Source organism: Protopterus annectens, chromosome 6.part0 (genome assembly GCF_019279795.1).
Source record: "Protopterus annectens isolate FY-2018-M chromosome 6.part0, PAN1.0, whole genome shotgun sequence".
NCBI classification, from domain to species: Eukaryota; Metazoa; Chordata; order Ceratodontiformes; family Protopteridae; genus Protopterus; species Protopterus annectens.
Genome location: NC_056737.1, coordinates 1,322,759,138 through 1,322,771,489, shown reverse-complemented (window position 1 = coordinate 1,322,771,489; position 12,352 = coordinate 1,322,759,138). Strand labels below are relative to the sequence as shown.

Genomic DNA, 12,352 nt, shown 5'->3' with positions numbered 1-12,352 from the left:
CACAAGCATACCTGTTAGGATACTAAATGACAGTGCAGCAGTGATCCTCATGTTAAACCTCCCTCCCATAAAATGTATTGTCTCTACAAAAAATTACCTCCACTGGAACGGGACCTAAACATTATGAGGACAAGTCGTTATGGCCAGAGACTACAAATGGTAGCAAGTCTATATGGAACACAAAAAACAACTATCTGCCTCAGAAAAGAAAGGAAGCAGGCTTCTTTACTTTTTAATAGTCCATACGTTCAACAGAACTGGAAAACGTGTGAATCTTTCCATTCTGAATACTGACAAACCTTGGTCAGGGAAGAAACCAATAAAGGTCCCTGTTGTTGGCTTGCTGTTTTTACTCAGCCTATACAGAAATATTCCTGACAGATGCACAGTGGGAAAAGTCTCAACAGGAATCAAAATTTTAGGATACTGATTTTTTTTTTTTTTGAGAAACATAAAAGAAATTTTGTTTCCAGGAAATGAAATCTGGAAATTGTACGCAAGATGTAATCGCTAGTCCTGCCCATGACTGTACTAGAATTTTCTACTAAAGCTGTGTGTGCATATGTATCGACCTATGTAGATACATAGACACATATCTACATGTGTGTGTGTACATATCTACTTGCACATATAGAACAGTCAAAGCAATCTAGCAGTAGGATGCACACTGTAGTACAGATGAAAAGATGAAAAAATTATATCAGAGCAGAAGTCAAAGTAGGTTAAATTGTACAAAAAATAAAATAAGAGAAGAAATACAGGTAGCAGTACAGGAGTAATGAGGCCTAAAATATCAAATTATATGAAAATCCATGGGTATTCCCAACATTCAGACAGTCCAGATTTAGGATTTACCAGTATTCTTCCCAGAAAAATAGAAAATCAGTGTTCTTATATTCTCATAGGTGTACTAGGCTAACGACCACTGGGAGCTTTTTTAAAATTAAACATGCATCCCAAATCTCGGACAAATTCTGGTACCCTTGGTAAGTGTAAGGAGGAGCTTCAGAGATTAACTATTTACAGGCTGCCAGTGTCCATTAAGAGACAGATGCAGTGGTGCAGCGGTAGCATTGTCGCCTCACAGCAAGAGGTTCTCCGGTTCGATTCTCAACTGGAGCGCCTTCTGTGTGGAGTCTGCATTGTCCTCCCCGCAGTTGAGTGGCATTCGAAAAACGTGTGAATGGGCGTGCCTTTGTTGAACGTTGGGTGTCGGGCTGGCACCTCGGCACCATAAAAATCAACTGCCAATCATTAGCGGAACGGAGTTCCGCTGTGGCGACACCTAACTGGGAAAAGCCGAAAGAAAAACAAGTTCCATTAAGAGACAGGTGCCAAACTGGGGTTGAATTTCGTGTTCCCCATCCAAATGTCCAAGCTGTACTTGAGCTAGGGATGCACTCTGCTTCACATTGATGGGGAGTTTATTCCAGAAAAAGGGGTAGTCTCTGGGATACATACTTGTCCCTCCAGCATTCCTCACTTCAGACACTAAACTCTACCTGGCTCAGGGCATTCCTCCTACCCTCCCTTCTCCATGTAGCCCCAATATTTAGCAACATCCAATCTACATTACTATCGAAGTTAGAACAAACAAAACAGACAGATGTGCTACAAACCTACCCTATAACTCTCACCACTGCCTTACTCTCAGACTTCAATGGCTAGAATTCTCCCAACAACTGCAAAGGTCACAATTCCAAATCAAACATTCTATACTGGACAAACCCACATCCTGCCCCTCCCTCTCCTCCCTTGTATCCTACTATACTCCCAATCGTCCTCTCTCTACCTCTGATCAACTCCTCCTTGATATCTATAACCCAAACAAAACATTGGAAAACTACAAATACACTGTATCTCAGGCCTGGAACAAACTTCTCTCATTCATATGATATCCCAGGCCTGGAACAAATTCCCCTCATTCATAAGATCCATCACCCACCTTGAGCACTTCAACAAAAGAGCTAAATACGGATTACTATCAAAACTGTGACATTGAAAAGTGCAAACGGTGATGTTACCGACATAATCTCGACTCATAGATGCTAAATAGCTCCAATGGTTGATGCGATAACATTGACAACGTGTTGAAGATGTTAATGTACACAGTTGCCGTTTCAAAACGTGCGTCGTGTCCCTGGCCTTGTTTCTGATATTGTAAACTAATGGTCATTTGAACGTCAACATTCTAAATGTCGCTCTTACCATGGTCAAAGAAGTGCCTATTGTGTAACTGACTTTCTGCCTTTTGATAGTAAACCCTAAAATACTGCCTACTAAACACAAGGTCCTGCCCCTGTCATGACCCTACCCAATCCTCCACTCCCTTCTCTGCCACTATTTTTCCTCTACGAATATTATATACTTCTCTATTTCTCTATACTCTACTCACACTGTTCCTCCAACTCCATGAGCAAGGCCACAACAATCCATGCAAATATGTGTATATTAATTCTCTACTTTAATATCTTCTCTTTAAATATTTTGTACATTAACATATTTTTAACCTATTTTAGCTTCATCTCTCAAATGTATTAACTTACTACATGATTTTCTGTAAATACAACTTTTTATGTAACTATTACTTGCTAGTTTGTAGAACTATCGAGTTTTCCTCCTCTGGTCTCCACTGAAAATGGACCTCTGGCTCAGCTGGATCAAGCCGGTTAACAAATGTCAAATAAATAATGTCCCATTTATATCACAAGCAATGTTTAAGTCTTTAGAATGGGTATTTCTCGTGCTGTTTGTTTTGTGGATATGCAGAAGATCCATCAGGGCAGGGTCTGACAATGCCCTGTATGCCAGGCATAGAGCTCCCCTTAGCCTGCAGGAGACAGAATACAGGGTTAGAGCTTTGAAGTGGTCTACTTTGAACATATTACCTATGCTCTGTATTCTTTTAGTGAGGAATCTCTGTGGATGTTCCAACTGCTGGATGTACCTGGTTAGGTACATACCAAAGGGTGCATTGTATTCAATGACAGGTCTGATGAATGCCAAATACAGTGAAACAATGACCTTCTTAGACTTGGACGCCATAACTTTGCTTACAATTTGCACAACAGAGAATGATTTTCTTACTGCAGTAGACGTGATGGTCAAAAGTTAGATTACTGTGCGTCTCCAAGTATCTTGACTACTGGATCGACTATTACAGGTGTATTGGCAATATGATAGTTTCCAGGAGTGGAAAACTTTGTGAACGACACACTTGCGCATTTCTTGACATTTAGTTTTAGTCCACAACCCCGACACCAATTGCTTGTCTTTGTCAGTCCTACCTGGAGAATATTAGTGTTGGTGGGGATTTTATCACTGCTCCTAATTTGTAATCATCTGAAATTTGGTCAGCAAGGGGCACTTGATGTTGGCCTCGACTTCAGAGATGTCTATTCCAAAAAGGAGGGACCTCAGGAAAGATCCCCGAGGGACTGCACTGGTGACTGACCTCTTTGTAGAGGTGGGCTTCCCAATTCTAACTTCTTGAGAACTGCCAGAGTCAGCTGGCTACCCACCAGATGACATAAGGGTTTATACCTATCGTTTTGAGTTTGTCAACAATGCCAAAGTGGGGTAGTGTGTCAAATGCCTTGGCCAGGTCAAGGTAGGCAGTGCAAAGCATTCTGTCTTCTCCCATTACTTTGTTGGCCTTCTCAATGTCCACTATGTTAAGTAAGATATGACCTGCTCTTGATGAAACCAAACTAGGTTCGTTCAGTGTCTTGAGGTTTGCTATGTCAATATTGATCAATTTCATGATAATTCTTTCCATTTATATTCTGTGTATTATAATGCATTTTCAGTCCAACAACTTATGCACAAAATACACTGGCAGGAATAAGGGGACTGTGATATTGAGATGGCAAGAAATTAAGAAAGCACATACTGCATATTCAGGAGTCTTATATCCCCTGCATCAGTACCTTCAGAGGTTCAAGACCAGTACACGTCTTAAAAGAGAAGAAAGTAACCAAATAAAGAAACTCTAGCCAGGCACAGATGTAAATCCAAGTTAAATTTAAGTTACAGGGAACCTTCCCAAAGATTTTACGTCATAACAAATCAGAGGGTAGTAAAGAAAACACATCTTGTTAATGTATGAATGGAATCAGAGAATTAAGCAAGTGACATACCTTCATGTGCACTCAGACTATGCATCTCAAAAAAGACATGGCTGAAATGTCTGTGGATGTTTGCAGACTACTTCAGGGAAAATCAGTAGGAATAATGCTGTTTATTACCATTTTAAAACCCTGCACTGTACTTACACATCTTCAGGAGTCTGACTCTGACTGTACTGCGAAAACAAGGTTGCATCTTGAGATGCATCCAAGTTATTGTACATAGTAGGAATGTCAACTCTGCGGAGAAAAAAAGAAAAAAAAAATAGAGTTCAGTTTAAATGTACAAAAATAATTTTTCCTCTGTCAAGTTTCTTAAGGCAAGGAGGAAAATGGTGATTCAATGCACAGAAAGTAAACTTTTTCTTCCAATAAGTTGCATACATCTGCCACTTCCATTTACAGAACATCTCCACTACACAGAATCATATCGTGAACGTAACACATACAATACATGTCCTTACCATATCATGCATCAGCTGCTCCATACCAAAACATCACCAGCAAATTACTGTGCTTAAGCACAGCAGTTCACACTCAAGCACGAGCAAACCAACATCCTGCAAATCAACAGATACAGTCTTGCGCAGGACCTTCCTTTTGCAGGTCATACGGGCATAAAGCATACCAAGAGATGCATTATGCAGAACTTTTATTGACCCGGGATTGCCAGGGATATAACAGGTTACTGCAGGACCTGTGAGCAGTGCCAAAAAGTAGGCAAGGCAGGAGACAAGGCCAAAGCTCCTACTGTAGGGGCCTCTTGAGTACTCCATGTTCCACAGGGAAGTATATCCTGGTGGTAGTGATTATGCTACTAGATACGCTGAGGCGGTGGCTTTATCCTCCATTGAGGCAGATATGGTGGCAAATGCTTTGTTAGAGATTCTCAGCAGGGTAGGCTTCCCAAGAGAAATACTGACTGACAGAGGTGCCAGTTTCACATCAGACCTGCTGGCTTGTCTGTGGGAGCACTGTGGGGTGAAGCATCTAAAAACTATCCCCTACCAGTCCTAGACTAACAGCAGAAAAAGGTCTGGTATGACAGGAAAGCTCAAGCCCAAGAGTCTGGTGTGGGACAGCATGTTATGGCTCTCATTCCTGTCAGACATAACCTGCATGCAACTTGAGAGGGACCCTTCAAATTAAGGAAGGTCAGTAATGTCAACTACATGGTAGAACTGCTAGACAGGTGACAGGGACACAAACTGCACCATGTTGACATGATGAAGCCTTTTCATGATCGGGAGGGCCCTTGTGCCAAGTATCTGCAGTAGAAGGCAGGAGGAGTCTGAGGGGGATCTATGGCTACATCGAGCCAGCCAGCAAAATTCCAAGTTACTAAGGTGGTGCCTAGGGTTCCAGGCATATTACATGACAGTGCAGCTCACAGACAGGCTCGTTTCTCTCAAGTCACATTTCTCACTTGAAAAACTAGCTTGAGTCTTCAAAGGGGGGAGAGATGTGACAATGTCCGGTATTGCCAGCTGTGCCAGGAGACGTAGGGCAGTGGATGTGTAACATATGCCAGGATAGCTAACTGGAGTTTCGTAAATAATTATATATCATTTGTATACCAAACTGATTTGTACAGATGCTTGTGTTGAAAAATGTAGTTATAAAGCTGCTTGTGTTAAAACAAATGTACCAACAGTAGCTGCTGACTGTACTGTAACTGATTAAATGTACATGTTTTAACTGGAAGAGAAGAGGTTAAAGCTCAGCCCCAGCTAACTTTTAGAAAAAAATATCCTGAAATTACATTACCTGGTTTAAGCCATAAATATTGTACCTTACAGTTCTGATTGCAGCCAGAAACTAAATGTCCATCCCAATGAATGGATTATTAGCTCCTGTAGGAAGTGTTTTATGGTGTTATAAGCTTCCAGATGCTATAACAAATTTCAGCAAAGCTGTGTGTGCATGGTAACACACATGCTAAATTCTGGTTCAGTTTCTAGCAATGGGTGTAGTGTGGGAACCGGAAGTCAGATGACCAGATGTATGCGATCTCATTCTGTAATCCCGGACAAAAATTGTGTTTTAATACTAGATGAGACTGAAGTCTCAGGGTACTCCGTTTTTGGAACCTGACAGAGAAGGACCCCTCTCCTACTTCATCTTGCCTTGTTCTAGTAAGTGAACCAGGGAATAGTAATTCTTTACATCAAGTCAGGAAAATATTCCTGTAACAAACTCTTGCATTTATTGTAAATACATCTAAGTATTTTCATGTTGTTTTATTTATTATTAAATATATTTAAACTTTTCATTGTGGCTGGTCCTTTAGAGAATATTTTAAACTTTGAGAGTACTTGCATTTATTCGGTGACACTGTGGCCACCCCTGAAAGCCTTACTGCACTGGTCAAAGCACTACCATTTGTATTAGTATTAATCTCACTCAGTATAATTAGGTACCCTTGTAAGAGACTTAGAGTAGCTGGCTTTGGACTGTCTGGTGGCAGTTACTACCTTACAGTCTGGGCAGAAGGGGGCATAGCTAGTAAATCTGTGCCAGCTTTTTCCAGGTAGATAGGGGTGTGTGTGTGTGTGAATCAAATCTCAAAGTGTGTGCGCGTCAGCTGCCTGGAGCTGGGACACAAATCACTGGTTTCACAGAGAGGGTGCTGAAGGACTTGGCTTAGACACCTGGCTGAGGACTCAACTCTACTGCTGTGCCAGTGGGGAGTTTTGGGGACCTGGAGGGAAGAGAGACGGAGAGAAACCCAGATGCCGGACTGAGTATGCTCCCTGTGTGTTCTTAAGGGAAATTGTGCTTGATGCAAACAGCTGCATCTAGAAATACTGTGTGTATCTATTTTTGTTCCAAGTGAATGTTCCTCTCCGGTGTCAGTGGTGAGGACTCAGGCTCCTTGATTACTTGTCCAGAGAGGGGACGTCACAGATAGGAACTCAATTTAATATTTCATCTGATGGATGGCACACTCAGCTGTAGCACCCTGCCCCATACTTGTCTAAGTTATTAGGAACTCCAACAGCTGAGGCTGAATGGACAGAAAAGAGTACTTTGTAACGTATTCAAGACCCATGAAGGAAGATTTATGATGTTATATACAACAGATAGGTCACATGTTATAGATGATGGCAAAACAAGACCAACTCCTGGTGTCAGTTGAGACAGTACAATCTGTTTAAGGTGTGGCCTGAATACCAACAGACTCTGCTAGGTGACTGCAACAGAGATATTCTTAAAGCAAGCAAAGGAGGATGATACTTGCACAGAACCATAGACTTTGGAACTGCAGTTTGCAAAAGGTATACAGCCACCTGATAGCAAAAGACAATTCAAATGGCACTCCACTTCTCTGGCACATTTGACACCCTCCCTTCCAGAAGCAAAAACTATGAAAAGATGTTTAGGCCTCCTAAAGTCAATAAAATCTAAGCTGACAGTTCATACACAGAGTGTGAAGGGCACCTTTTCTGGGGTTTCTGACCCAGGGAAAGAAAATGGAGATTAATGGGCTTAAGGGACAACTTGAAACTAATTTTTGGAAGGAAGCAAAAAAAAAAAGCAAGTCCAGAGATATATCCTTACAACTGCTGGCCTAAAACTCCAAAACCCCATGGTACAAAGGTAATGGCCAGCCACAAAAGTATTTTGCACCAGATTAATTCAGTGCCGCTCAACTGATAGGCTTGCATGTCTGTCTTTTGAACTTCATCTGTCAAAGTTCACATTTCATGGAAGATTTGGAATTCTTCAAAGCACCACACATTTTTTTGGCCAGCATCTCAGTTAAGTATTGCAAAATCTGAGGAATATTTGGCACAGCTGCATCAGTTGCTTGTGCCTGGTTCCAAGCACAGAATCTCTTCCATTTTCCAGCATAAGATTTTCTAGTACTAGGCCTTCTGGCTTAAAAAATGACATCCATCACAGCTTTACTGAGAGGTGCGTTTTGTTGACTACATTATTCGCCATGCTGCCAGGTTTTAAAGTCCTGAGTTGGCTGTGCAGGATCTGATTGTTTTCCTGGGACAGTAGATGAGGTATTTGAGGTAAAGTCCAAGCTGGGTATTGAGACAAGTTCCTTAGGATTGGATACCAGTACTGGCGGGGCCAGTCTGGGGCAATCAGTATCATCTTTGGCTTCTCCTGTCTGACCTTTAGGAGTACCTTGGGGAGGAGAGGCAGTGGGGGAAAGGCATATACTGATAGGGTTTTCCAGCTGAATGATAGGGCGTCCACTTTCCATGCTTGTCTGTGATAAGTCCTTGTGCAGAAACTCTTTAGTTGGTAGTTGTGAGAGGAGGCAAATAGATCCATGTCCGGGCATCCCCATTTCCTTGTTATCATGCTGAAGACTTGTGGATCCAGCTGCCACTCGTGGGGATCCATGAGGTTTCTGCTTAGTTCATCTGCCAGAGTATTTTCCCTTCATGGCAGGAATTGTGCCTGCAGATGTACTTGGTAAGTCAATGCTGTGTCCCACAAAGTCATGGCTAGTCTGCAAAGGGGGGTAAGAATGTGTGCCCCTCTGCTTGTTTATATATTACACGACTGTGGTGTTGTCTATCTTTATCAGTAATTGTCCCGGATGAAGTAGGTCTTTGAAGGCTGTCAGGGCATTTTGAACAGCTAGCATCTCTTTTTGATTGATATGTAGATGCATTTGGTTTGAGGACCATGTGCCCTGAATACATCTTCCTGCCATGTGGGCCCCCCAGGCATAATCTGATGCACCCGTTGTTAGTGTCTGCCTGGCTGGGGGTAATGTGAATGGCTGTCCCTTGTTTTGGTGACAAGCCTTTGCCCACCATCGAAACTCCTGTTGCAGGCAGGGAATGAGAGTAATCATAGTTTCCAGGCTGTGGCAACATTGAGTCCAAACACTTTTTAGGTACCATTGAAGTTTCCTCATATGCAGTCTTGCATATGGAATTAGTAGGATGCAGGATGCCATGAAGCCTAAAGCCTGCAGAATTTTTCTTGCAGGTAACTGGGCCTTTGATGCCAACATTTTGAAATAGGTAGTCAGTTGCCTTTGTTTGTCTGGCGTGAGATAAGCCATCTGGGCAGTTGTATTTAAGCTTGCACCCAGGAATATTATCTCTTGAGAGGGTAGTAGTTTTGATTTCTTTTCATTGACTGTGTACCCTAGACATGTTAGAAGTCTTTTCTCAAATGCCAGATGCTGTAGAAGAATGTTCTTGTTCTCTGCTTGAATTAGACAGTCGTCCGAGTAATGATATATTTGTATTCCTCTGTCTGCAGAATGCAATTACTGGTGCCAGGCACTTTGTAAAGACCCTGGGCGCAGTAGATAAGCCAAAGGGCAATGCAGAGAATTGGTAATGCATTAAGCCAAACTTGAATCTGAGGTATCTTCTGCATAATTCTCCAATTGGGACATACAGGTATGCCTCTTTTAGGTCTAAAGTCACAAGCCAAGCGTTCTTGCTCAGCATGGGCAGAAGCTGCTGCAAAGTCAACATCTTGAATTTTGGTATATCCAGGAATGCGTTCAGAATAGATAGGTCCAGTATTGGTCTCCAGGCCTTGTCCTTTCTGGGTACCAAGAACAGTCTTGAGTAAAATCCTTGTCCCTGCTCTTGCTCTGGTATTTGTTGAATTGCCCCCATGTGCACGAGGGATGAGACTTGTTTTTGTGCCTCTGCGCATTGATGTTTTGGCAGATCTGGCCAGCCGTTTGCATTTGGCAGAGTATGGAAATGGAACTTGTAGCCTTGTGACACGGTATTTAGAACCCACTTGTCCTGGGTTATCATGTGTCAGTTCTGAGAAAAAGTGCTAATTTTCCCCCCAACGGTGCTGCCAGGAGATAAGTGCTTGGTGCGGGCAGGGGGAAGTCATTGGGACTGTTTCCTGTATGGTTGTGATTTGTCTTCTTCAAATTTGGAGGTAGAAGCACCCCATTGCTTTGACCTGTATGAACCTTGCGCCTGGGATCTGCCTCTAGGGCGTCTGGATCTGCCCCTTGGAGGTCTGTCTGACACAGGAAAGGACCAATTCTTTGTAGGCCAGTGTCTACTAAACCTAGGTGGCTGTACTTGTAAAAAATCTTTGACAGTTTGCACAGATTTAGCTTTGTCCTCCATTTTCTTTAACACCTCTTCTGCCTTAACACCAAACAAAGTATCATGCTGTAAAAGTGCATCTAATAATTTAACTTTGACATGATCAGGTAGATTTTGTTCCTTTAACCAAGCATGCCTCCTAATTACAGAACCCGTAACTGCGGCCCTGCAGGAGGCTTCCAATTAATCAAAGCCACACTGCAAAGTATGCTTTCCAACTTGTTCAGCTGCATGCAATAAATCCTGCATTTCCTTGTTTTCTGCACATTCAGAGTTTAACAACATTTTTTGTTTAAGCAATGCCATGACATGTTGCTGATATTTGAGCATATGAAACTGACAGTTTAAGGCCCTTATAGCCAAGGTAGCAGATGTGTAAACCTTTTTTCCCCATCTATCCAGTGCCCTAGAATCTCTGTCAGAGGGGGTAGGGTTTTTTGCAGCGGAAGCCTTAACTCCTTTGGGACCCTGTGAAATAGTTTCTGGGTCTGCAGCAGGGTTTTTAAAAAGGAATTTATGAGAGTCAGGAACCCTGATATATCGGTCAGGCTTAACAGGAGCTGGAGGTAAGGAGTCAGGGGTAAGACTAGACTCCGAAAAGACATCTACAATGTCTAACACAGGTGGAATGGCTAGTGGCCTGTGTTGAGGTAGTAAACGGAAATCCCTGAGCCTCTTTAGATTCTGAAAAATCTTGGCTCTCCCAGTGGAAATGCTCCCTCATGGTATGCAAGGTTTCCCCAAAAGAATAGTCCTCTGGAGGAGAAGCTGAAGGTATAGATTCTTCAGCATCAGAATCCTCATGGGGGGGGGGGGGGTATTCCTGATCAGAAGAAATAGAAACCTGATCTGAAGATTCATAGTCAGTCTCTTGCCTAGGCCTCTTATCAAGAGGGGGATGGGAACCCCTCTCATCAAGGTAATCAAGTCTTCAGCCATTTTGAGCATCTGTTTTTTGGGCATAGAGGCCTGTCCACGTGGGTCTTGAGTTTGTTTCTTTGCTTTATATGGTGCTTTAGTCTTTGCCTTTGAAGCTGAGGTTGGTTTAATGTAAAGATGTTTAGGTCTGAATACACCCTCAGAAGCCAGTGCCTGCACAGCGGCTCTGGACCCATCTGAAGGAATAGTATCCAAGGCTCCAATACAGTGAGTTTTCAGCGGCATGGCCGACTCCACGTGGGAGTCTGTAGCGGCCTGCGACTCTAAAGTAGTGGGTGTCAGGGGCTGGGAAAGCGCCTCACTGAGAACCGGCGAACAGGCTACTGGCTTAGGAGAAGCTTCATTGTTGGTTTTGGGCCTAGGTTGTCTATCGCTCTCCTTTTTTTTGCGTTTTTTGTGAACTCCGGTAGTCGGATGGCTATCTGACATTTCTGGATAATTAAACCAGCGCCCAAAATAGTTTAAAGCAAAATCATACCGACGCTTAATAGTGCGTCGGTTAAATCTAGCACAAAACAGACAACCAGAAAAGTACAGTTTTGTACCTACCATAAATGTAGATGTCCGATAGGTATGCATCTGCAGTCATCACATATGGGTTGTCCTGCCTCAGGCAGCCCTTCGGTCGGCCGGATTCCAAAGTCTGGGCCCGGCGTCGGCTGATGTCGCCCCTTCCCCGACGTCAGAGCGCCTGGGGTATAAAAGCGTCAGCAGACACCATCTTCCTCAGTTTTTCTTGCCCCAGATGCCAGGTGCCCTCTAAGGAAGGCTAAATTTGGAGAAATGCAATAAATTCCAAACATGCACAAAAATATATACATATATAAAAACAAATGCACCGTAATAGATAACCCCAGCTAGCTAAGAGAGGGGAATGTACCCATGAAATACCACAGAGGGGAAGGAGGGAGGGTAAACCTGACTGCAGATGCATACCTATCGGACATCTACATTTATGGTAGGTACAAAACTGTACTATGTCCTTCAAGGATGCATCTGCAGTCATCACATATGGGTAGAATACCATAGCCAATCTGGGGGTGGAGGATCTATGTAAAGGATGGTGTAGCTAAAATGCCCTGCAGGACTGCCGTAGCAAAGCCTGCTCTGGATCTGGAATATAAAGGTAAGTTGTAATGCTTGGAAAATGTATGCACGGAGCTCCATGTAGCAGCTTCTAAAATGTCCTTGGTAGCCACCCCTCTTAAGAAGGTTGTGGAG

At 42.9% G+C, this 12,352-nt stretch overlaps 1 protein-coding gene across 1 annotated transcript in view; it reads right to left on the bottom strand.

Annotated features, from left to right (window-relative positions):
- RIF1 (replication timing regulatory factor 1) overlaps positions 1-12,352 on the bottom strand; it is a gene marked incomplete in the record, with an annotated part of 1,305,990 nt that overhangs the window by 251,650 nt on the left and 1,041,988 nt on the right. The window contains 1 exon segment of the mRNA XM_044074885.1: positions 4,275-4,367. Within this exon segment, the coding sequence (XP_043930820.1) occupies positions 4,275-4,367 (93 nt within the window).